The sequence below is a fragment of the Magnolia sinica genome, chromosome 14 (genome assembly GCF_029962835.1).
Source record: "Magnolia sinica isolate HGM2019 chromosome 14, MsV1, whole genome shotgun sequence".
Taxonomy (NCBI): Eukaryota; Viridiplantae; Streptophyta; class Magnoliopsida; order Magnoliales; family Magnoliaceae; genus Magnolia; species Magnolia sinica.
In genome coordinates, this window is record NC_080586.1 from 66,476,028 (window position 1) to 66,503,910 (window position 27,883).

General features: G+C 40.6%; 1 protein-coding gene across 3 annotated transcripts in view; it reads left to right on the forward strand.

The window, feature by feature from the left end:
* The window catches only part of LOC131226044 (amino acid transporter AVT1C), a 68,730-nt gene that overhangs the window by 40,362 nt on the left and 485 nt on the right, over window positions 1-27,883 (forward strand). For 2 of the 3 annotated variants that reach the window (XM_058221701.1, XM_058221700.1), the window contains exons 6-13: window positions 3,646-3,669; window positions 15,536-15,716; window positions 18,095-18,314; window positions 23,290-23,425; window positions 24,650-24,669; window positions 25,476-25,621; window positions 26,671-26,714; window positions 26,827-26,889. In XM_058221701.1, coding sequence (XP_058077684.1) covers window positions 3,646-3,669; window positions 15,536-15,716; window positions 18,095-18,314; window positions 23,290-23,425; window positions 24,650-24,669; window positions 25,476-25,621; window positions 26,671-26,714; window positions 26,827-26,889 — 834 coding nt within the window. The remainder of the gene's footprint in view (window positions 1-3,645; window positions 3,670-15,535; window positions 15,717-18,094; window positions 18,315-23,289; window positions 23,426-24,649; window positions 24,670-25,475; window positions 25,622-26,670; window positions 26,715-26,826; window positions 26,890-27,883) is intronic. The other variant, XM_058221702.1, reaches the window with a different exon arrangement.

A 27,883-nucleotide genomic window follows, 5' to 3' on the forward strand; every position in this document is an offset into this window, starting at 1 on the left:
TCTCTTACGCTTATTTTAACTTGGATAATAAGATCTCTCATTTGGCCCATGATCTTTGAGATCAACATTCATTATATAGAGAGTAATTGATTGATAGTGGTTGATTTTTCCCTCACGCGTGTATAGATTAGTTTTTCAATTGGACATTCCCATTGGCCTATGGGTCAAGTTCTTAATTAATGGTTGATGGGGCTAATATATGTATTTCTACTTTTGGGCCTTCTTGGAGCTGTCGATTAAGGATATAAAACTACAGAAACAACGAGATTTAAGAGATCTTCAAGGCATATATCTCGGTTTGATCATAGGACACCCAAGTGGGCCAAAACGGACTTGATCTTGATTAAGGGTCCATGACTGATGATCGAGGTTGAGAATTGAATGAAACGCATAGTCATGATAGGAAAATAATTGGACAAAATTTGGTGGTAAATTGATGGTGGGAAAGGTCTAATATGAGATTCCACCTTACCTTTAAGATCTACTCCTTCCGTCTAACTTCTCTTCACGAGTGTGGTCTATCTATATACTCCTTTTTGCGATTGGTATGTCGTGTGTCCTTGTATCTTCATCGACAATAAGATTTGATGACCTTAGGTCTATTAATATACATTGAGATCTTTATTAATTCGAACTAGTTAAGATACTATACATTATGAGATCTAAAAGAAAATAGAAAAATTACAACCAACATATTGTCCACGACCATCATATACATTGATTTATTCACAATTATACATACATGTTATTTTCTGATTAAACATCAAATCCAGAGTATTAAAAACATCTAAACCCATGAATTCATCACTATATAATGTCATCCACAAGAAAATGAACATGTAAAACAGCCACCATGTGCCATAATTAACCAAGGATTTAATGTCGATTGTCCACCGTACAACAACTTGAATCATTTAGATCTATTAGTCCATGCATTTATTTGCGTTCGAATTTCAGAAGAAAAAAAAAAATCTTTTTGAAGGTTTCTACCATTTAGTATATCAAAGCATAAATCAGACACCCATTAGCACAATAAAAAATAAAAATCAAAGAATATCTAAAAATGAAACTGCTTTGATACCACTTCTATTGAGAAATTTAAAACGCAGTGAAAAATAAAATAAAATAAATCAAGATTCAATCTCATTTTTTATAACCCCGTGGATCCATGTTTAGATATTCAAAAATTTCTAAAAAAGAGAAAAACATGTAACTTATGATTATGATTGCTTGATCGATGTCACCAAGAAACCATCTTTTTGTCAATGCCTTCAACTAGAAGGTCTCTCCCCAATCTATTTCAGATGAAGGAGAGGATGAGAGAAAGAGGCTAGCCCCTAAAGTAAGACCAAAAGAAACATTAGAGTTGTTTAAACAAGTAGACCCCACTCATATAAAACGTGTTGTGGATGGAAGGAAGAGAGATGGGAATCTCTCTCTCTCTCTCTCTCTCTCTCTCTCTCTCTCTCCCCCCGTCTCTCTCCGAGCAATGCTCAATCTCTAAGGTGGCATCCAAGGATCTTTCTTTCTTTAGTTTTGAGCTCTTCTCCCGCTAGGATAAGATCATATATAAGGAGGAATTAAGATTTTAGGGAGATTGTTTATGGTACTCTACACCTATAGTCTTTTACATGCCTCACTACATTGGAAGTTTGTAATCCTTTCTTATCCCATGCACTCAAATTAATCAAATCCTTCCATTGTCATGGCCATCCACCACTGACCTGATACCACATGTACAGATCATGTAGTGGATCATACTAGATCTAAACCATTAGATCATCATCAAGTACGATCAAAACTATTTTAATGGTTAAACTAAGTTTAACGATTAAAAATATTTGTAAAACTTTTGAAAACTATTTAAGTATTGGGCCTAGTAGAAAAACTACTTATAAACATCCAATCTTCAAGATTTAAGCCATAAATGAATTTTTAGCAAAAGAGTGGATCTCTTGTTGCCCCTGTGAGTCACCACAAACCTTGATGGATGCATCCAAAACACCCACTTTTTGTTGGCCAATTGATGACCTCGTAAAGTAAGCTAAAGCACATGTAATCAAGAGCTTAATTCCTCACACATCATCAAGTTTAAAGATTAATCAAAGCGAAAACATTCTCTAATCAATCAGAGTCTAGGCATGATGGGTCTCCCAGTTTAGAGACTTAACCTCATTCCACCAATGCAAGTGCCCAATAGGTCCAAATCAGGAACATATATTCATAGCTCACTTACACTCCAATGTGGGATGGGAAAAGCCAAACCTAGTTGTCGTCATGCTTGATGTTAGAGACGTTCCATCCTGACTTGTCAGTAGTCACCTCACACAAGATGACCACATACAAGGTAATAGCCATAGTTCTGTCATGTAACCTACTAGGTGGACATGATATAACAGGGCACTCAGTGACCGTTGTGTCCACTCTTAAGTTTCTAATGACAGCTAAAGGAATCCCTTTCTTTTAATCCATGTTCATATGGATTTGGTGTACACCACATATTAAGTATGGTGTAATCACACATGCATCTAGGATCATAGTCATCATGATATATGGTAAGAGATCATCAATTTCACTGGATACTATCAATGTCATCAGTGGGTAAGATTCGCATTAGTTTTATGGGGTACAACCCCTACATGCACCCACCTCAATTCAGTTCGATTTGATGGTACATATAGTTTTCAATTTGACCTGCATGTTTTCTCAGCCCTTTAGCAAGTGGTGCATCTTAACAATATGATCGATGTAATACATCGAACTGGGCAAAGTGGTGACCCCATGTAGCTCCTAATGAGTGCATTAGATGAGCCCCTTATTGGAACTTTTCCTAGTTGGAATGTGCCTTAAATGCTGCCCATGTGCATGTGTAGGGCATGCATGGCTTAGACGAGCCCCCTAAGCATGCATAGGCGATTTGGATTGTGCACATTCCAATTAATGTACTCAAAAGTCAGATATTTCTATTTACTGTGATACGAAATTTTTGAAAAAAAAATAAAATTCAAGGCCCATCAGCTGAGGTTATAGACTCACCTAATGAAGCACTTTAGCACATAGCCTTGAAAAACTAAGGGCATAAAAGATAAAATGATGATAATCAAATAAGGAAAAGCTTTGATGCAAATGAGGTTTTTTTTTTTTTTGGTGTGGTTATGTGTGTGCATGGATAGAAACTGGTAAAATGAGGGGAGGGAGAGGGATGAGCAATATCATGATGTGCATCTATGTGTACACATGCATACATATCTAATATGGTTCTAAAATATCAATTGATAGAGGCACATGGTTGATACATGGTGACATTTCTCAGTTTGTAATACTAATATTCTTTCAAGTATATGTTTAAATAATAAAATGAGACACAATGGATTTATCCCAAGGACTGATGTATCATATTATATCGTTACATGTGCTCCAGATACAAACAAATATATCTTCTACGATATGGTTTTATCAGACCAAAACAGTCCAACACGGATGATATGATGACTCGACACCTTGTCAAGAACCCATTTACAAACAATGATTTATTCACGTAGGTTGTGACATGTTACATGGGGACTAAAAAACCTTGTTAATGAGCCTAAGAACATCCAACAAGGTGGCCATAACTAACTCTGCTCTTTCCTTGTTTGTATGCAGATCATATTGTATGTGGAATTGTATGTAAGTACTCCTGCCTGTATCCTTTAATTTGGAGCAATTTTTATATAATACCTTGCCTTCATCTTTGTGGTTTTTAACGTGGATAAGTGGGGGCCACGGTGTGATGATGCTGTCCAACTATGGATGCACCACACCTTGAAAATGTCCTCAATCAGCCTTTCAACCTTGTGCTCTACAGGGTTCAGGAATAGAAATGCAACAACTATCCATACTCAATTAAAAAACAGCATCAATATTGGTTGTGGGGATCTTCTAATTTAATAGGTCTTCTCAAGTGCTCCATCGGTAGTGAGTCTCAACAGACCAATGTATTGGATCACTGAACCAAGGGTTTGGCTTTCCCATGCAAAGATCTGGTCCACATATGCTACTTAAAACTCTTACAGAAGGGTTGAGATGCTTAGGGCATGTTTGATTTTCTCAGGGAAATGTAAATGCAGTGGAAATGGGCAATAATTATTTTCTTGGGTAAATACCTTCATCGTTACCTATGTTGATTTGACTCTTACTTTTTCCAACGCAAAAATCGAGGAGGCTGCCAAATATATGGGGCCCACCATGATGTATGTGGATTATCCACACCGTCCATCCATCATGGCAACTGATTTTAGGGCATGAGCCAAAAAATGAGGCAGATTCAAAGTTCAAGTGGACCACACCACAGTAAAAATGTAATCGAACACTTACCATTAAAAACTTCTTGGGGCCACTGTTTACTTTAGTGTGGGCCACTTGAATGTTGGATTTTTCTCATTTTTCGGCACATGCCTCAAAATGTTACGGTAAAACAGATGGACGATGCGGATATGTCATTTAAATGACGGTGGGGTCCACAAATTTATGCCAGTCATTTTGGACTGTTTTTCAAGGAAGGAATACCCTAGTATTTTCAAACAGGTGAAATTGTAATAAGGGGGTATTTACAGGGTATTTACCCTGAATTTGGAAAATCAAACAGGCCCTAAATCTAGTGAACTTGGTAAATGCGCCTCACATGGGAGCAGATTAGCTGAGGCTCCCCGGCCTCACCCAAGATGATGCGGCCTTTACCTTGGGGGCCACCTTGATGTATGTATTCTACATCCACCATGTCCATCTCTTTTGTCAGATCATTTTAGAGCATGAGTCTAAAAATGAAATAGATCCAAATCTCAGGTGAACCATATCATAGGAAACAGTGGTGATTGACCATTAAAAACTTCTTGTGGATGGAAAATAAACATTATGGAAACATTATGTTGGGCCTTAAGAAGTTTTTAACGGTGGGTCAATCACCACTATTTCCTTCAGTATGGTCCACCTGAGATTTGGATATGCTTCAATTTTGGGTTCATATGCCAAAATGATCTGGAAAAATGGATGGACGGCGTAGATATAGAATACATACATCAAGGTGGGCCCATGGTAAGGGCCATACCTAATCTGCTCCCTTAGAAGCAAGGCATGATGGTGCATGATTGGAGCATATAAACAGACCGTTTACACTGTGTGAGTGCCTTAACGAAAAAACATCAAGGGTCTAAGAATTTGCATGCTTGCCTTATTTCAAGGTGTGGGTGGTGCAAGTACACTTCCAAGACAGTGGGCAAGTTCACTTGAAGTTATTTTTTAATACAACACCTCAAATTTGTTGTAACTTGGATAAATCTGAGGTTCCATCGTGTATACGACGTCTATTTCATGAAACCCGAACCATCCAAATTGGATGGTGTCATAACCTAAAAATGGCAGCTGAGCATGATAAGATCCTAGTAAGGCATTTTAGATTTTGGGTGCATTCCACGTACTGTCCCAGAGCCTCAACTATATCTTTATTTTGACTTTCATATGAGGGATATGGTATAGTCGAGTGGAAACATCACACTCCATCTCTCCATTCTACATGTGTCGGGGTAGGACTCCAATTTGGACGAGCATGGATCCACCAAGGTGGGTGGGACCGCTAACTTTGGTTCCAACCGTGATGTATGTTATGGGAAAAATTGAACTGACCTGTTACAAGGAACAATGGGCCACAAAGAAGGGGGGGGGAATCGCTCGAACGGGCTCCTCAAGTTATCATCGTATCAATCATGCAATATCAGTCAACCCAAGGGGTTAATACCGAGCTCAGGCCCGAGAATCGAGTTATAAGGAGTGGCCTATCTGCCAAGCTGAACTGTTTAAAGACAGAGCTCGGTGATAGGACTTACCTCCTGAGCTGATCAGACCAACTTCGACCTAGGAAGAGGGATATCCAGAGAGAATCTCACATTGTACCAAGAAAGGATAAATGTGACAAGATTCTAACTGAAGATCAAGTTGACTAAGGCAAGCTAGACAATATTCTCGAAGGCAGATCCCCGTTCAAATTCGGACCCTTCAGCTTATCTAACAGATCCAATTTAGATACGTAAGCTCAGAAGCCTCCTAGGCATCCTATAAATAACTCCCACGCCTACTAAAGAGGGTAAGCGAAAAATCTCTAACTCAAGCCTCATTTCTACTATAATTTGACCTACCTAACTTGGGCTTCGGAGGGTCCCTGTCCAACACCGCCGCCCACATTGCCCTTTGCATTCCTCTGGTGCAGGCACTCATATGTCTATACATACAGTCCCTGCTCATTCAGATTCAAGTGATAACATTTTGTCGCCACCTGTGGGAACAATAGGAAAGTCAGTAAAGTTCTTAACATCGACGCGGCCTACCATCTTTCCCCTCTCTTACCTCAATGGTCAAGAAGAAGGGCAGAGCACTGGCTGCTGTGAGCCTATGCAAGAGGAGCACCATGAGAATGCTTAGGCCTCACAATTAGGCCTTCTATCTCAGCCACCCTCGTCAGTAATCGCATAGAGATCCCAAAACAGGGGCAACCAACTTGTCTCTCTAGAAAACCAAGTAGGAGCTTTGACCGGTAACATCGATTGCATCATGAGGTTGCTGGAAAGGCATCATACACTCCTCGCCGATTAAAACGCGGAGTTGGGGGCAGTGTCTGAGCAATCTTGCCTAGTACCTGTACCCCCCAAGCTGTATGCCCCAAAGGCTTGACTAGGAGACAATATGCATGCCCTAACACAAACTCTAGGAACCACCAACCTCAGCGAGTCGGACCTGCGGCATACGCTACAGAAAATGAGGAGAGCTCGGGGAAAGGCCCCGGAGGTCATGACTAAGAATAAGATTCCCTTGGGAGCAGAGATGAAAGAAATCCGAGATCAGCTTGGGGACATCCAACAAGTATGTCGATCCAAGGCCCCGAGCCCTACTTGAGTAGATTGAACCTCCGTTCACCGACGACATTATGTAGGCCCAATTACCATATGGATTCTGAATGCCCCAAGTAACTCCCTATCCGGGTTTGGGGGATCCAATGGAGCATTTGGAATCTTTTAGAGCATGGATGGAGCTCCATGGTGCTTCCAGACTTGTAATAGGCATTCTCCCTAACACTGGCTGGGGCTGCTCGGAAATGGTATAGGCACCTGAAGCCAAAGTCCATTGGCTCATTTGCTCAGCTCAATAGGGCGTTTGCCACCCAATTCATTGGGAGAAAGGACATTAGGAAACCCACAACTCACCTGCTCACAATAACATAGAGAGGATGAAATTCTGAAAGACTATATTATAAGGTTCAGTGCTGAGGCTGTCCAGGTTGACAATTATTCTGATCAGCTTGCCCTCACAACGATGATGGCCGAACTTAAGCAAGGGAAGTTCCTTTTTCTTGACTGGGAAGAACCCTCCGACAACTCTAGCTAATCTCTTTAACCGAGCTCAAAAGTATTTAAACGCGGAAGAGTTGTTTAGCGCATGTAGTGCCACTCAAAATGAAAGTAGCACAGCAAGAGATAGGAAATGAGAGGAAGGGAAAGAGACGTTCGACACGGATTTCAAGAGGAAAAGGGTGATGATCAGAGTAGTGGCTCCCAATCTAGTCAGCCTCTGGAAAGCCGGTTCCGCAGATACACCCCCTTGAATACCGCACCAGAACAGGTACTCATGGAGGTCAGAGACAAAAGAATCTTGAGGTGGCTGAACAAGATGAGAGCTGACCCTAAGAAGAGAGACAAGAAGAAATATTGTCACTTTCACAGGGATCACGGCCATAACACGACTGAATGTTTTCATCTCAAGGAGAAAATTGAATCCCTAATTGGGAAGGGGCACTTGCGTGAGTTTGTCGATAAAGGAAGGGAAGATCGACCCACATGCAGCAAGAGTGACAAGACGAGTAGGTCGACAATGAAGCCACATGTGAAATACACACTATCTTCTGAGGTCCCGCCGAAGGTGGAGACTCAAATCGGGTGCGCCGAGCTCATGCTCAAAGTATGACCAGTAGTGAAAGAGGACATCAGGTTTACCTTACTGGGCAACCCATCAAGGAACCTAGGATGAATTTATGCAATCTCACCTTCACCGAGGACGACGCACGAGGGCTTTAACATCTGCATTATGACACCCTATTAGTCACCATGATCGTTGTTAACCACAAGGTGCATCGAATATTGGTCTACACCAGGAGCTCGGTCGACATCCTGTTCACAACATCGTTCGATAAAATGGGAGTTGGGAGGTCAAGATTATGAACCGTCCAAACCCCCTTACTTGGCTTTACAGGGAAAAAGGTGACTCAGAAGGAAGTGTTCTCCTGCTCATAACTGGCGACGAAGGTGCTAACCAAGTTACCATTATTGTCGACTTTCTTGTGGTAAACTGCCCATCGGTGTATAACGTGATCTTGGGGAGACCGTCTTTAAACACCATGTGAGCTGTGATATCTACTTATTACCTCGTTATGAAGTTCCTAACCGAGCATGGAGCCGGCCAGGTCAGGGGCCACCAGCATGAAGCTCAACAATGCTATTTGACAGCGCTCCGAGCACAAACACAAGAACAACAAGCGATGCAAATTACCTCTCTTGAATTGTCGAAAGAGGGTCAACGGTGGAAGAGCACATTGTGATACACTCTCCGAAGCCGACCCATACCACACTATTTAGGTCGGGTTGCCACTCGAGCTACAACTTCAGGAGGAGATAGCCGACCTACTAAGATAACATGTTGATGTATTTGCCTGGTCTCACCAGGATATGCCTGGTATCTATTTGATCGTCATGGTCCATCGACTAAACGCAAACCCCGACGATAAACCTGTAAGGCAAAAAAGGCAAGCGTTAGACCCCGAAAGATATGTTGCCATCGACAAGGAGGTTAGCAAGCTCCTCGAGGCCAGGTTCATTGTGGAAATACACTACCTCGACTGGTTGGCCAATGTCGTGCTGGTAAAGAAAGCCATTGGGAAATGGTGGGTCTGCATAGATTATACCGACCTAAGATCCTCCTTACTCTTGCTCCGGTGGTAGATTCTCAGGAGTTTCAACACCCGGTTAAGGGTTTGAGTATCCATAGGTGGTGAAATCCCACTACGACATGAGTGTGTGGGTGTGTGTGTGCGTGTGTAAAAAAAGAAAAAAGAAAAAAAAAGATTATATTGACCTAAATAAAGCTTTTCCGAAGGACAATTTTTCCCTCCCAAGGATTAACCAGTTGGTAGATGCTACTGCTAGGCATGGACTCCTTAGCTTCATGGACGCATATTCGAGGTACAATTAAATAGCAATGCACAGACACGACAAGCATAAAACATCCTTCGTAACCGACAAAGGGTTGTACTACTACCGGGTAATGCCTTTCAGGCTGAAGAATGTTGGAGCAACATACCAGCGCCTGGTGAACAAAATGTTTGCCAAACAGATCGGGAATACAATGAAAGTATATGTTGACGACATGCTCGTCAAGAGTTCTAAGGCAAGCGACCATGTGATAGACATGAAGGAGATGTCTGTAATTTTGAGAAAGTATCGAATGAAGTTGAACCCAAACAAATGCACCTTAGGCGTCAGCTCGGGAAAGTTCCTAGGCTTCTGTGTCAATCAAAGGAGAATAAAAGCGAATCATGACAAGATCTGAGCTGTCCTGGAAATGAGCTCCCCTATACGACGAAAGAAATCCAATGCCGAACGGGTAGAGTGACAACTTTAAACAGGTTCATCTCTCGGGCCACAGACAAATGCTTTCCATTTTTTAAGCGGATGAAAAGAAATAAGAAGCCGACATGGATAGAAGAATGTGAGCAAGCATTTCAACAACTCAAAACGTACCTAGGGTCTCCACCATTGCTCTCCAAGTCAAAGCCCGGGGAGTAGCTGCTACTGTATTTAGCGGTATCAACTACATCGGTCTGCTTGACCTTAATACAAGAAGAGAAAAGCAAGCAGCAATTGGTCTATTACGTAAGCAAAGCCATGGTCAAAGACGCGATACCTAGAAATAGAGAAGCTAGCGCTGGCACTAATCGTATCATCTTGACGTCTCCGACCTTACTTCCAGGCCCATACGATTGTAGTCCCAACATATCAGCCACTTCAGCAAGTACTTTAGGAACCGGAGTTGTCAGGGCGACTGACCAAATGGGCGACTGAGCTAGGTGAGTTTGACATCACATACCGACCAAGAGCGACGATTAAAGGACATGCTACCATTGATTTTATCACCGAATTCACTTACCTTGCCCCTCAGCAGCAAATCGAAGTTGAACAGAATGTTGGATCATAGGTATGGACCCTCCATGTAGATGGGTCATCAAATTCCAGAGGAAGCGGAGTAGGGCTGATCCTCGTCTCACCCAACCAGGCCAAATTGGAATATGCTCTAAGATTTGGGTTCCTGGCTTCCAACAATGAAGCTAAATATGAGCGCTCCTTACTAGATTAAGACTAGCCAAAGTAATGAGGGCTAGGACATTGAGAATCTACAGTGATTCCCAGTTGGTAGTAAATCAAATCACTACAGAATATCAGGCCAAAGGAGACAAAATAATCACCTACTTGCAGAAAGCTCGGAACTTGCTTGTCGAATTCGATAAGTACGAAGTCGCGCTAGTCCCTAGGTTGGAGAATTCCAAAGCTGACGCTCTAGCAAAATCGGCCTCGGTCATTGATGATGACATCACCAGGACCGTACCAATTGAGTTCTTACCCGAGCCAAGCATCAACTGGCCCGACCAGAAAGAAACTCTCCTGATAGATAGAGCACCGAGCTATTTACAATAGGGCGAGCTACCTGAGCACAAGATGGAAGCTCGGAAGATCAATTACCGAGCCTCTCGATACATGATACTAGGGGATGTCCTATATATATATATATATATATATATATATATATATATATATAAAGGATTCTCACTACCATATCGGAGATGCTTATGACTGGATGAAGCCAAATATGTACTAAGGGAGGTCTACGAAGGTGTCTGAGGAAATCATTCAGGTGGAAGGGCCCTAGCCCGTAAAGTAATCCGACAAGGATACTATTGGCCCACAATCCATGAAGATGTGAAGCAATTCATGAGGAAATGCAACAAGTGTCAACACTTCGCGATAGTGCCATGGTAGCCACCTGAGAAAATGACCCCAATGAGTGGCACCTGCCCCCTTGCACAGTGGGGAGTCGATATCATAGGCCTCTGCCAATGGGTAGGCGACAAACCAAATTTGCTATTGTTGCCATCGATTACTTCACTAAATGGGCACAGGCTGAGCCCTTAACAAGGAACACTGAACAGAAGACAACTGACTTCATTTAGAAAAATATCGTATGCAGATTTGGCATCCCTCACACCATTGTTACCGACAACGGTAGACAGTTCGACAACGCTCGTTTTCGAGGATTGTGCGAGAAGCTCGACATTCGTAATGCTTTTGCCTCACCTCCACACCCCTAGGCCAACAGACAAGTAGAGGTCGTCAACAAGATCATAAAAACCCACCTAAAGACCAAGCTCGAGAAGTTCAAGGGAGCCTGGGTGGATGAGCTGTCGCATGTCCTATGGGCATACCGAACCACTGCTTGTTCGACAACTGGGGAAACTCCATTCTTCCTAGCCTTTGGCGTAGAAGCTGTGGTTCCAGTCGAGATAGGAATGCCCTCAGGATGAATCGAGTTGTTTGATATGGAGGAAAACAATGCATAGTTGATGTTAAATCTCGATTTTCTTGAAGAGCTAAGGGAAAAGGCACAACTGAGGATCGTGGCCTACCAACATAGGGTTGCTTGACATTACAACACGAGTGTTAAAGTATGGAGATTCCGAGCAGGAGACTTGGTATTCCGAGAAATCTTTTAAAGCACCAAGGAGCTCGACTCGGGAGCCTTAGTTCCGAGCTGGGAATGACCATACAAGGTCACTGGTGTGGTCCGCCTAGGGACGTACTGATTGAAAGACATGTAAGGGCAACCCTTACGCCATCTATGGAATGCCGAGCACCTAAAGATCTGCTATCAGTAAGAATGGACCCGAGGAAACCTACATCTTAGTTTGCTGAACTAACTATCCACCTCAGGTGCAAGCTATTGACCGACAATTGATTGCTACATGTAAAAGATTCCCTTTATGAATAAAAGGAATTTTTTTTTTCTACTAAACTAAGTCTACGTGCTCGACAATCGACCCACCAAGTTTACGTGCTCGACCATTAATTTATCAAGTTTATCTACTAAGTTCATTAAGTCGACGTGCTCGACTGCCAATCAATAAAAATATATAACCACACACCAAAACAGAAAGTTGAGTAAATGCTCCTTTTAATAATTAAAAAAAAGGGAACTGTTACAAAAAGCTTCTTAAACAGATACAAAAATAATCGCCAACTATGCGGGTTCCTCTGCATTAGCACCAACGACCTCGGGGGCTTCAGCAGCATCCTCATTGAGACACCCCAAGTCAAGCTCGGGATATCTGTGTTGAACGTTTTCTTAGCAACGCTGAAAGCCAACACTGAATGTCTCCTCTAGTTCAACCACATGCCCTTTAGATGCCTTGAAGGCTTCTACCACGCCTGCCTCCCTCTCACGTATCGCAACCTTGAGGTTCACCAGCTTGGCTTCAGCATTCGTGGAGCGCGCCACCGCCTCAGCCGCTTGAACTCCTGCCTCAACCAGGTGGGACTCTACTTCCGAGGCTGTTGCCTCCACATCAGCAACCTAGGCCACCAGGTCGGCTTTCTCCCATTACTCGGTGGCTAGTATGGACACGCTAGTTATGCGATCCTCCATGGATATCCTTAGGGCCTCCCAAAGGACCTCAACCTTGGCACAAGCCGCTGCCTAGGCCTCCGCAGCCTTAGCCCACAGCTTGGTCCCAGCAAACCTAAGCCTCCGGTTGGCTTCCTCCAAGCGGGCCTTAAGATCAACCGAAAGGTAGCAGAGGGCGAGAGCCCCAAGAGAGCCTTATAAAAAAATAGAGGGACGGAGGTCAGTGCATATATAAGTATATAAATGAAAGGGAGAGAGATAAAGTGACGACGTCCTTACCTTGATATGCATGGACGTAAGGGTATTGAGGAGGAGGTTAGGATGCAACGAGAACATAAATTCCTCCTTGAGGATATGACCTCGTCCTTAGTTGGCCAGCACGGCCATATGTCTTGGGAGGGATGCATACGACAATACCCATGTAGCAGCAGCCCCCTCGGTGGCCGAAGTTTAGTGCTTAGACTCACCCTCCAAAGCATGGGCAACCTCAGCCCGGTCCTCCTCAACGTGGGTAGGGCTATAGGGGAAGACTTTAACTCAACAACCTCCCTTGGGGGCATGCTTGATGGAGGTGAGCCCTATGTGCCTACAACTGGAGGTGCTCTTGGCATTCCATGGGGACTGCTGCAGCATCTGCCTCTATGTGACATCTCTCCCCACCCTCACCTGCATGGTAGGAGGGAGGACCTCGGGTGTGACCTCAGCTGCCGGCCTCTCTATCGAGGGCTTAGTAGAACCAACATCAGGAGAGACCTCAGGCACACGCCAGCAAGAGCCATAGGGGCAATACCGAACTGGCTTATTACAAGGAATAATGGGCCACAAAGGGGGGAATCTCAAAATGACATTGACTAAGAATCGTCCGAACAAGCTCCTCAAGTATCAACGTATCAATCATGCAAGATCAGCCGACCCAATGGTTCAATACCAAGCGTAGGCCCGAGAATCAAGCTTTGAGGAGTGGCCCATTTGCTGAGCTTAGCTGTTCAAAGATAGAGCTCGGTGCCGAGCTGATTAGAATGACATGGACCTAGGAAGAGGGATATCCGAAGAGAATCCTACATCGTGCCAAGAAAGGATAAATTTGATGAGATCCTAGCCGAAGATTACATTGACCGAGGCGGGCTTGTCAATATTCTCGAAGGCAGATCCCCATTTGAATTCAGACCCTTTAGCGTATCCGATAGATCCTATTAAGATATGCAAGCTTAGAAGCCGCCTAAGCATCCTATAAATAACTCTCATGCCTACTAAAGAGGGTAAGCGAAAAATCCCTAACTCAAGCCTCGTTTTTACTATAATCTGACCTAACTAACTTAGGCATCGGAGGGTCCCTGGCCAACGCTAGCGCCCCCATTGCCCTTTGTATTCCTCTGGTGTAGGCACTCGTATGTCTATAGGTACAGTCCCTACTCATCTAGATTCGAGCGATAACATATGTGATTACATCCATGCCATCCATCCGTATTGAAAGCTCATTTTAGTGTATGATAAAAAAAAATGAAGCAAATCCAAATCTCAGATGGACCATTAAAAACTTCTTATGCACCACAAAAGCTTTGGATCAAGATGATATTTGTGTGGTCTCTTCATAGGTCTTTGTGACCTTATCAAGAGCTTATCAACAGGTTGGATGGAAAATAAACATTCCTTTGGAATCCATGAAGTTTTTAATGGTGGGGATTCAATCATGACTGTGTTTTGTGGTGTGGTCCACCTAAGATTTGGGTCAGCTTTATTTTTGGGATCATGCCCTAAAACGAGCTGTCAAAATGGTTGGACAGTGTCGATTTAAGGCACATACATCACTGTGAGCCCCACAGTCAGAGGTCTCACCCACCTCTACACCCAATTGGGACTGCCCATCACTTGCTCCCATTGGGTCATCCATTTGCACTAGTCTCAACTCATTTGCTATCCTTGCTGTGTGACCTATGAGAGCCAACAATTGCAATTTATTAGGGTACCTGTGACCATGTACAATGGAGAGAAGGTCAACATACGTTGGGACTTTTGTCTTTTGGATTTGGGATCATCTTTTAATCATCCAAACTATTTATATGATGGGCCTCACCATTGATGGAGGATATCTAGAGAATAAAGTCTCTCAAATTATGATATTTCAACCCTTGTTGGATCACTTGACTCTTTTCTTTGCATAATTAAGCTATTAAAGAATTTTGGCCTAAAAGTTTTCTTCGGGTATTACCAATCCATGGCAAGTCCCATCAAATTAACGGTTTAGATCCTTGAAAAGGCTTCCCGTCTGATGGCTCAAGTGTTTTTTTCCTAGATAGATGATTAAAAAAAAAAGCTGGAAGAGACCATCCAGTCGGATGCTTTGCTTCAATTCAAGGCGTTTATAAAATTGCATGATGAGAATATTTAGTGCATCCAAGCATGCCCTTGAAAAAAAAATCCCAATTGTTTATCAGAGAGAACATACCCTACCTCCAAAATCATGCACGTGGTTACATGCTTGGATGGTCAAAATGAAAACTATCCAATGGTCCGATATCAACAAACAAGTGTCCACAAATCAGAGGTTGAGATTGGTCGATCAATCTAATGACTTAGCAAAAACATGTTTCACAATTTTGTCAGTGTAATTTGAGTTAATTAATGCCACTTGTACAATTTTTAAATGCCCATGTATCATATTACTCTCATTAATTTACTTTGATAAGTAGACCGACTAACCAATGAACAGCCCAGATCTCTCACACGTGTGTGGAATGAAAAAAATATTCAACATATTTATTTATTTTTTTGTGTTGGGTATCAGGCATGTTGCGTGGAATATATAATTCTGGAGAGTGATAACTTATCATCTCTGTTCCCAAATGCGCATTTGAGTTTAGGCGGTCTTCATTTGAACTCTCATTATCTTTTCGCATTGATGACAACCCTTGCTGTTCTTCCTACTGTTTGGCTTCGAGACCTCACTATTCTCAGCTACATCTCAGGTCTGTTTCTGCTCTAATTTCCCCATTTCTCTTCTTCCCATCCTACTCATTGTTGGTTTATATTAAACTTCACTGTTGTTTGGATGCCTAATAAAATAATAGCCTATATGGAAATGGAATCCATTTAAAATTTCTTACATTTTGGGCCCCAAAATCGATTTGTACCAAAAGAAACGTTTTGAAATTCGATGGGAGGAGTGTTTGCAAATTCCAAGCCCAACTCTCACATTCTTGAAATCCCTCTCCTGGGAATGTGATATACTTGTTGACTAGTCTTTGGTTGTACCACCCAAGCATATTTTGTATGTTTCACAGATTCTCATTCCCAAAAATATCTTTCTTGTTGGGGCTTTTAAATCCCTCATATCTAGAGGAACCTATATTGGAAACCAAAGTTGGGATGATTGGTTTTGCTACGAGCACTGTTTCCCAAAACTAGTTGCCGATTCAAGCAAAACCACAAACATCAACAACCCCCAACACCGCCGAAAATCATGTGTAACAAAATGATATGGAGAAAAAATATAGCAACATATGTCCAAACTGGAACTTATAAGCATAAAAGTTGCAAAGTTTAGATAATCAAAAGCAATCTAACATTATGTACAAAAATTTAAATTCCAATATATAGACAACTTCACTAAGCTTAGTTGCATACTTGCATTGTGTATTTCTATGTTAATCAATACTAAAAGGAGTTGTGTGGTTGTTGAAAGACATCCCTATCTCTAGATTCTCTATGATATGAAGAATGATACCGTCATCCTTTCTCCATATCTGAAGGTCTGCTACTGCTCCTATCTTGACCTTGTGATTGAGACTGAGAATGAGAACATGCTCCACACTCCTGTTGCATGGTAGGTCCTCCAGATGGACCATACTGCTAGTCATATTGGCCCATACTGCTGCTTTCCATAGTCGTACTGGCCCCCACTGTGTTTCTAGCATCCAACCAGCTGATTAGGGGCCCCATCATGAAGACGAGGCCTTAAAAATATGAATGATTCACCCATCAGGTGGGCCACACCATAGAAAACAATGGACAACCACCCAAAAATGCCAATTCATGTGGGCCCACATGATGGTTAGATTCGATTGAAACCTTTGCATCGAAGAAATATGGTCATCAGGGAAGTAAAGCAAAAAAACTCTTAATGTTACAGTAGGGAGCTGCTGGGAATTCCACCAGTGGCTATGTTTAGTGCAACTGGTGGCCCTGATGGTTGCCGATGGTGAAGAGGAAGAAAAATAGAAAAGAAAGGAAAAGAAAAGGGAAGAGATAGAAGAAGATGGGAACTCAAATGAACTAGTGCTTTGATACCATGAATAAATCCATTGTAGGAGAGAGAGAAGAGTGACGGAGAGAAGAAAAGAAAGGGGTTAGAGAAGAAATGAGAGAGTTAATCATCCCTCTCTTAAGAGTTTATTTATCTTCACTTGACCCTAACACATAATGGTATGGTATAGCCTAATTATACTTAAAATAACATATAAAATGAATATACTCAGCCAATACAATTTTTACGAGCTAACTAAATGGCACTTTTGTCAAACATAAGCCTTGGGTTGGATATAGGGGCTGTTTGGAATTGGGCAAAGCTGTATCTTGACTACTAGTCATGGACAATTGTACATGTCCATAGTTAGTCAACACCCTTGTGCATGGGAACTAATGCACATTTGGACAACCAGTCATGGATATGTGACCATTAGACCATGGATTGGGTGCCTTTGCTGCAGAGGTGGAACTACTTGTCCATGACACTTTATAACTTTTGTGCACATGAGGATCATATGTATCCATGCATTTGCATTACATGTTTCAATGTGTCATGTGTGGGACCGTCAAAGTCAAGAATCCCACATATACATATGTGCCACCATCAATCTTCAAGAACTGAAAAATGTTGCATGTGTGTAAAAGTCCACAGGTGTCAAGTGTGCATACACACATGTATGTCCCACCAACAAAATATTAATTTTCACACATGTTCCACAATCTATCCATGCCATGATCCAAAATGTTTGACAAACAAGGGACAAAATAATTAATCAGCAACAACTAGCTAGCCTTGATAGAATATCATGGATTGTTAGTTGTGACACAACAACTATGCCCAAATCCAAACATGCCCTTAGTGTAGAGCAATGGTTGAAAAGAAAATAATGTTAGAAAGTAATCCCTGTAGGTTAATGGTGTTTCATTTTCATGATTCTTTTGAGGATATTTTCCAAAAATATTCTCTTTTGGTAAAATTTCAAAATTATGTGTCTTAGACAGATTGTGTTAGCTTATTTCTTTGGCTACCAATGGAAAATATTATACCAATTTTCTAACTTAATCTATCTTCTCTCTGATATTGACTTTGTGCTTTCAGCCGGGGGAGTTATCGCATCTATATTGGTTGTTTTCTGCTTGTTTTGGGTTGGGCTGGTTGACAAAGTGGGTTTTCAAAACAAAGGAACTGCACTGGACCTAACAGGTCTTCCAGTTGCCATTGGACTCTATGGATACTGTTATTCAGGCCATGCTGTCTTCCCAAACATCTACACTTCAATGAAGAAACCTAGCCAATTCCCATCAGTTCTTTTCACAAGGTAAGTGAGAAAATGGGCTCCCTACTAACCATCCATCTTCCAAGTTTTCTATTGTGCATTTGCTTTTATTGTGGATTTTTATATTAGGAGCACAACTTCAATGTGCCAATGGATCATGGAGAGTTGTGTCCCCCTTAATGCCCCATTTAAATATAGTAGGCAGTAGTTTATTACCATTTTAAAATTCAAGGTGGCCACGCGATGGAGATCTCTTGGTGCGAAAATCAGGTTGGTTCACTTACTGTCTGGTTTACATCATCAAATTGACAATTCATGATTTAAAGGGGAGACTTGATACACCGGGAACATGGAAATGGTATGCGTGGTATATATTAACCCAAATTAAACTGATTAAATTCTGTAACTGATTGTCGTTAAACTATAAAAATCAAGTTAGTTGAACAATCCTATTCTCGTGATTCATAGACACCTGTTTTTTGAAATAAGACCATTGGATTTTTTTTAAAAAAATTCCTAACTGTTAAATAAATGTCCTTGAATCTAATATTTCTAACCAAATAAGAGTGATTTTTGGTTCGTGATACATCTAAACTGGGGCTCACAATTTGGGAGAGTTATTTGTAGGGGTGTACATGAACTGAGCTAGCTCGGTTAGCTCGCTCAACTTGACTTGAAAAAGCTCGATTCGACTCGGTTTGAAGCTGAGTTCGAGCCGAGTCGAGCTGATTTTTTTAGCTCGAAAATGAGTTCGAGCTGGCCCCTGCTCGACTCGACTCGGATCGAACCCAGCTTGAATCAAACTCGGATCGAACCAGTTCAGTGACTCGGTTGCTTTGATATTGATGTTGCTCACCAAGTGTTTGATGAAATGACTCAAAGAAGTGTGGCTGGTGGCAAGGAAGGTATGCATATGAAACCAACACCCTTTTTTTTTCTTGCTTTTTATGTTGCTTAGAAGGTGTTTGATAAAATACCTGTAAAACCATTTCTGCTATCTCAAATACAGTGAGATTTTGAAGGTGCAGTCTAGGTGTTTGTGAAAATGCCGCAATGGCGAACTCGGCCCGAGCTGGCCCGAGCTGCTGACCGAACCGAGCCGAGCTGGCTAGTCAGGCTCGAGGATCGAGCCGAGCCGAGTTCGAGCTGAGGTCAGCTAGTGGCCGAGCCGAGTCGAGCTGAGGCCAGCTTGACTCGGTTCAACTCGATGTACACCCCTAGTTATTTGAATTATTTGTATGCCACATAAGCATTTCTGAATAATTTCTAAATGGTTGTGTTTCATCCATCACACTCTAGCAGAGTATCACAGTATTTTTCTGTATTGGTGTGGTCATTGTAATGAGTAGATCAATGTAATTTTCATGCCATGTGTTCTTCACGACCCACTGTTGCCCCGCTTGGATATGCAAAATAAATGACACGGCTTGAGAGATGGCTTTGTATGTGAAATTCCCATACATGATCACTACATTTTTGATATGCACATAGACAAGGAATAGTCAAATGCAACTAGTTGCAGGGTTAGTTATCGACAAACAAGAGCATAAGTGTCAACGATTCATGTTTATATGACATCCAACCAATCTAAAAGATTGGCCCCACGAGCTGATTCACTCATTGGGTAGGAGAGACTCTCCTAGAGCAACTTAAAAATATCACACAAATTTGATGATCCTAACCATCCGATGAATAAGATGAAAAAATAAACTACAAGGACATTTATAAAACTTTCGCTGTGGTAAATGTCAATCATCTGATTAGCATTTTTCTCCACGGCGACCTATAAAATAGTGGGTAGGGCTGAATGGATAGTTCATAACAATTTAAAGTATTGCCTATGTTTCTAGAACATGGTGTGCTGTAAAGGCAATTACAGGACCGTAAAGGCCGTTGCATAAAGGTAACAATGGCAACCGTTACACGTTATGGGGTCGTAACGGTCGTAAAAGCTGTTATGGGAAGAATGACCTGTAACCACTATTAACGGCCCGTTACGCCCCCTATAAAGGCCGCAACAGCCCCATAATGGTCTGTTATGGGGCAAATACAGGTTTTTTGAATTTTTCTACAACGTTACGGGGCAAATACATGTTTTTTTTTTTTTTTTTTCCTTTCAAAAAAAAGAAAAAGAAAAAAAGAGACCGTAACAGACGTTACGGGAGTTGTAATAGTCGTTACAACCCGTATCGTAAAGATAATGGTGGTGCCCGTTATGGCCGCAGTTACCATTACGGAATACCTTGTTCTAGAATGCAACTAGGTGTGGTCTTATGTCAACATGTTTAGTGTTCATATATTCAAGTTGTTAAAAGGTTGGTCACACCATTAAGGTTATCAAGTACAAGAGTCAAGCTGAGCAACTCATCATTTGGGATACATTATATTATTGTACAAAGTAATGGACATCTACTGTTCTAATTCAGCATAGATGGATGGCCCACCAAGGAGTGCATTGGCCTAATCCTTGTGGCATGCAACTTTTATGGTGGCACCAACTTTTAGTTGGCACAGGTTTGCTATCGACCCAGAACATTTGACATCTGTACACAAGGCGGATGTTGCGTTACAATCCATTCAGGTTTAGATGGGCAAAAGGTCAATATTTTTACTCAGTAGCTTCTCTTTTATGTTATGTAAATGTTCTTCAATGTGATTTGTTCTTTCATGAATATGATACTTGCTGCGAGATGAATAGTTATCTTGGTGGCTTTCCATCCCTGCCGACTTCCTTGATTAGGTTCATTAGATATGGATGCTCTTGTGCTGCCATCTCTATTGCTTGATACTCTGCCCTTGTTTATGACAAGATGAGAGTTGTTTCTTACTAGATCAAGAAATTGCATGATTCCAAATTGAACATGTAATCTAGTAATTGATCTACAAGTAAAAGGAGCTCTTTCCAATTCACATAAAATATCCAAATAATGTAGGAGCAACTCCAGCATTGTATAGGCTCCATAGTGTATTATAGTCAACTCATATCTCAAAATTCAATAAAACACCTCTAAATGGAGCTTTCTTGGATTTTGTGTCTACTAGTGGATGACATCAAATTCAGTATGATGTTTTTATTTGTTAATGGTACTATATCTCATGCTTAGCTGATACATATGTGCATCCTCAAACTTGGTCCCATCAGTGAAGCAACAGGTTTGTAATACGTTGGGCCAAATTTGCATAACATGTCTTTAGCATATCTTTACTGACATAGGAAGATTCTTTTCTTCTTTTTTCACTTACAAACCCAGGATGTGGTTTTGATTTACTTTTTTTCTTCTTCTTGAATCAAATAGAAAAATGTTCATGAACTACACCTCTCCAAATTATTATCTAATGATGCTGACATCATCCACACAAATTCGGATTATGCATAATTTCTCTCCGGACATAATAGAATTGATTATACACCCATTTTAACTAAAGAAGAATAGAAATTTGACACCTGTACCACGCTCTTGCAGCCTTCTTTAGGTCATATAAAGCTTTTCTAGATATTTGCATGTATGTGTTCTGGTTATTGATCTGTTTAACTATTACATACAATATTTTTTATTATTATCTATAGATAACCTTGAAGAAATGCACAATGAGATGGAACTTGGAAGCACCCAAATTGTAGTAATCTTGGACATAAGACTGAATGTTTCATCATACCAATCTCATACTGTTAGGAGGATCACGAGAAAATAGCCATCCCTTAAACTTATCAACTAATACATCATTCCTATACACCACTTGGAGGAAATCAACTTCACCTTTTGTGGTAATTGGACATCCTACTTTTGCCTTGTTCTTCATATGGATAGATATCTCTCTTACATCACCTTCTTCCACACTGCATCTCCATTTGCATCTCTGAAGGAAAATCTTAAAACTTCTATCTTTCCATGAAGTATGCAACCATAGTCATCTTCATTTGCAAGGACTTCAATATCTGAAGGCCCAAATAGAATGAAGTGCCTAGCAGTCCTAATCTATGGCACTAACATTAGCTTCTTTTTCACTCCTGTGCCGTGATATACATTCTTCAATGTTTTTGAACTCCCTTTCATTGGACACATTGTGAGGTCATTTACTTTCTTCATGGATGTAGAGTTGTTTGTCGTAGCAACTGCATCACCTCTTACATTTACAGTTTCATGAACTTGTATAATAAGGTGATGTGAGCACCTTAAACTGACTATCCAATCTTCATTATAATGAACTTCTATTTCTTTTTGCTAGATGCTACAATCACCGACTTTCTCTTGTACTATGGGAATGCCTTGCCACAATTGGCAAGGCGACATGCTTCGTGTCCTTAGTAGACGAGATACCTATAAACAAAGTATCTGCATTCTAGTCTTGTTATTGTCTTCTTTTCTTTCTTAGCATGAGAGCTGACCTCTGCAAAGTTTCATTGGAAACCTCCTTTTGCAATCACATGTAAACTTACCTAACTTTCCACCTGTAACACATATTACTTCTTATTTCCTTGGGAAACTTTCATTCCAGAATTTCATACAAAGTGATCGGGCTTTTGACACCTATATCACATCATTATTTGTGATCTGTCTTATGGAAACTCAACATTTCCTTGGGAAACTTTCACTCTATAATTTTGCGCAAACTGCAAAGTGACTTGGCTTTCTTAATTAGAGCACGGCACAGGCCATTATCTATTTTATGGTAATTGTTGTTGACTTATTTTCTTATGCAATTAGCTCTTTTTGTACTTTTCTGCTTCCTTTTGAAATTGTGATTTTCTTCTTTTTTTTAAAGAAAGAGACCTTTTGCTATTTTCTATTGATGATTTTAGCATTTGCCTAGGTAAGCCTCTTGATTTGTTGGAAGATTCTTTGACTTCAACAATGTGGGTTGTAGTCCTCCACTCATGGATGATTCTACTAGAAGAGTTGTTAGTTAATTTCTGTTAAATATAACAAATGGCAGAGATTCTTATTAGTTTCCTTAGGACTTCATACTCTTGAAGTTAACTTTCTGATTCAAAACTTTCTTTTTGAATTTCTTTCAGCTTTATAATTTGTACAGCGATGTATGCTGGAGTCGCAGTGATGGGGTACAAAATGTTTGGGGAGTCCACAAAGTCACAATTCACTCTCAACATGCCTCAAAATATGGTTGCTTCGAAGATTGCAGTTTGGACTACGGTATGTCATTTATAACTATGACATGGGCTTGTCTATAAATTTACCAATTGGTAGTAGAAAGGGATGCGTATCTGCATACCAAAAAGAGAGATAAGAATGGCTCTCCCAAGTCGGTATCTAGCATGCAGTTTGGACCAAGAAGGGGGAAAAAAAAGAGAGAAGAAAAGGTATATGTAAAGGTTGTTCTGTTTACCAAGTAATCCTGAATACAAGGTCGGCTGGTCTGCTTTTGTTATCTCAATTTACAAGAAGTTCAAGACCGGGGAGTGGATTAGGTGAGATTCCATACTCGCCCAAGACGGTGCTGCGCTTACCGTGTGGTCCACCTTGATGTATGTATTCTGTATCCACGCCATCCATCCCTTTTTCCATATCATTTTTAGGGCATTATGCCAAAAATAAAGTAGATCCTATTATCAGGTGGACCATAAATAGAAAACAGTGGTGATTGACCATTAATGGGCCACAAAAGTTTTGGATCAAGCTGATATTTGTTTTTTCAGTTCATCAAGGCTTACGTGACCTTATCAACATATTGGATGGAAAATAAACACTACGGAAACATTAAAGCATGCCTAAGTCATTTTTAATGGTAGGGATTCAATCACCACTATTTCCTACGGTATGGTCCACCTGATAATTGGATTTGTTTAATTTTTGGAATAATGCCCTAAAATGATATGGAAAAACAGATGGATGACGTGGATACAAAATACATACATCAAGGAGGGTCCCACGGTAAGGATCTCACCGTCTTGGGTGAATCCTGGGTCTCACCTAATCCTCTCCCTCAAAACTGACCCTAAAACATCTGTTGGGCTGTTTTGTGTCACATTAGGAATGGGAGGGTATACATGATTGGTCGGATTATGCTCTCAATAACACCATTGAATCATGTTGGAATGTTGATTGGTTGATGACAAGCTGTGGTAGTCATTCTATAATTCACATAATTTAGACATCAGCTTGAAAGACTGAATGATACTAGTGCTGTGAAACCAACTGGTGTACAGTAGATATACTGAGTAATCTGTGTATGCTCTTGTCACCACCACCTGATTATGGGTCAAGACTAATTATAGCTCATCGTCCCGACCCTCCAATTTGTGTCTAGAAAATGGAAGGTTTACGAAAATGTTCAATAATCCAAATTTAAAGATAAAAAATTTATTATACCATATTGAGCAACTGATTTATTGCTGACTTTGGTTTGTTCTTTTGCAGATAGTAAACCCATTTACAAAATATCCTTTTCATATTTTTCTGATATGAAATAAATAGAATGAATTGAGGCACAATGGTCCAGTAAACAACAATTTTCTCTGTTGGGCCGCACTTTGCATTTCTGATGGCCCAAAGATTGAAGGAGTGGGAAAAAATCCCAATCGTGAGATAAGAATATGGTCAGCAGTCCAAATTTCAGTAAAAAGTCCACTGAACTCTAGATGTCAGGACTCTTTGAGGGATGAGATCGTTCTGACTGTGGTTCTTTCATGGTAGGATCTGCCAGATGAAACTATCCTTACCGGAATTCAATCCCAGCTAATATCTCACATTCTCTCATCCGGTTCATATTGGGGGTGGGGACCACCACTCGCCCTAAGTACTAAAGTGAAGAGAGAGCTTTCGCTTTCACCTAATAGAATGAATTGATGGGGGCGGGAGAAGGGATACCTAATTCTTCGCCATTCTCATTGAGCAAGTTGTATGAGTTATGGCCAAGCTTTTCCTAATGGGCCTAACCAGCTCTCACACTGAATGGTCCAGGGAAGCAATGTTGTCTCTGATTTTTATTGAACAAAATACTGCAAGAGGCACATTTCTTTGGTGGAACACCCAAGTGCATGACTATACTTACCATTCCTCTCATATGCATTAATTTCCTTTCTAATTTCAATGGAAGCAATCCTTAGAATGAATTTAGATATTTTTCCTTAAGTAATAGAATGAATTCGATATTTGATGCACATTTTCAAGTTTTCTATGCTTTAGAAATCTTTTGGTGTATTTGTTTTTATGTAAGTATGATATTTTCTTAACTGGAATTCACATATGCTTTGACCATGACTCCTGTTGCACTGAGTCTGGAGGAGTTGATACCATCAAACCATCTCAGATCCCACATTTATGCTATCCTCATCAGAACAGCCTTGGTAATTTCTACCTTGGTTGTAGGTCTCTCCGTCCCATTCTTTGGTATGTCTCTTTTATCTCAACCACACCCAATGGCAATGAGGAAAAATCTCAGGGTCTAGATGTATCTGGACCAAAATTTTATCCTGATAACAAACGGTGCATGTATTTTGGTCATGCGGACCATTGATCTCATGTCCAGACAGTGGATGGGGTATGCCCCAAAATTATTCCAGATTACAAGTTTATGACCATGCAATCTTTAGCCTTTTTTTGTTGACCATCTACATGTAGCCATTGGTTGAAAGGCTAGGGTCTTTCAGAGCATGAGGTTTTTGGGCATCCTCCACCCATAAGACTGTTCATTAGATTAATAGTCTGGATTCCCGAACCATGGGCCCCATTGACAAGGTTCTTTCTCTATGATTGTCTGCTTAAACAGTGTGCGCTCATCATGTGCCCAATTTAAGAAGTCATGGAAAAAAAACCATTAAACCTGGCACATGATCGCTCACCACATTAGGTGGACTAATCACAGGAGTTTAGCTAACTCAAATGCCCTTAGCAGGGCACTTTGGTAGTTAATGAGACTGACAGGCTGGGGAAAGTGATCTGCTGTATAATCTGTCAAAAGAGCTCATTGTGTAAACCGTCTCTATTTTCCTATCAATCAGGACGATCCGATCAATGGGCCATCGACCAAAAGTTGCATTAATCAAATGATCATCAGGTCAATACACTTTTCGTGGATGGTTACATACAACTTTTTGTTTACTGTCCATAAAAATTGAAATGAGATGACGTTTAGATCATTCAATAGTGTGGTTGTTGGGCCCATCTACGAGTCATTTGATCTTTTTGATAGTTCAATGGGCCTGAGCACTAAATGGACATTAATGGTGATTTATACTGTGAATATTCGATTTGTACAGTTTATATGCTTCATCAATTACTTGAAGGATTAATAGGAAACCCCATAAAGCACCAGCCTTGGCAATTTTCTTTTTCTTTTAATGCAAAAACCCATTCTTAATCATCATCACTCTTAGAGGCAATGCCTAAAACAAAAGCATACTTAGTCAAACCTTCCTTTGAATGTTGTCATCTCTCAGGTTTGGTGATGGCGTTGATTGGTTCTTTGCTCACCATGCTTGTAGTAAGTAGCCCCTTCAGCATTTCCTTTTTCATTTGTTCTGTTTGGCAGTTAAGATTGGAATTAGAAGACCTTAACTAAAATGTAAGCTTTTGTATTCTATGTTGGGTCACAGACAATGATTCTTCCTTGTGCTTGCTTTTTGAGCATCCTTAAGGGCAAAGTGACTCGGATTCAGGTAATTTGGATATGAACTAGATGGGCCTATGATTTAAGCTAGTTGTCATTTCTTCACCATGAATATGCTGGTCAATTCCCATATTTTGGATTTTCTTCACTAGCATATGTGAATTACTTCCCTTAAAAGTAAGGATCATGAAAATTAGAGGTTCACTTGAATACATACCATATTGCAATATGATATATTGGGACTTAAATCATTGGAAATTGGCCTTTCTTCCATGACAATAGCCATTTATGTGATAGGTCTCCCCACGAAAGATGCATCAGATTACATAGGTTCTGGTGATCGTCCATTTTCAAAAGCCAAATTTCAAATGGTTGAAATAATCCAATTTAAGAGATTTTATTTATTGTGTATCTACCATACACATTAAGACCCGTCATATAAACAGCCCCAATATATAAATGGTTCATTTATTGAAAGATAATTCATATTCAAAGGCTAAAGTCCCGATGTATCACATTGCAATACATTAGGATCAATGTTACCTAAAATGCGAACCCCCCGCATTTTCTGTTCCAGATAGAGCATTCTGGATAATGGATCATTTGCAATCTAGATCGCTATTTTTTTAACAACCTGAATTATTGCTCTTTGTTCCTACAACTGATTAAATTAATGCAAATTTATATTTACAGTTTAGAGATTTATACCTTTATTTATTTAGTTATAACATAACACTGACTATGCGGGGTTTATAACAATAACATTCATCATTTCATATATAAATTGCAATATAAGTTTATATATAAAACTATACTGCATACACAGTGTATATATTGGAGCAATGCACATAACTCTACCCCAAGGGTACCATGTAATGGAGGAGGTAGTGTATGACATACTTGTTCCTGTACCACGTACCAAAGTGACTCACGATCCAAGTAACATGGTTGGGATGTATTCGAGCAGCCCTCTTAGGTTAATGACGTAATCTGGTGTAATTAGTTGAGCTGAGTTAGTTGTAAATGCTTATTAAAACATTGGA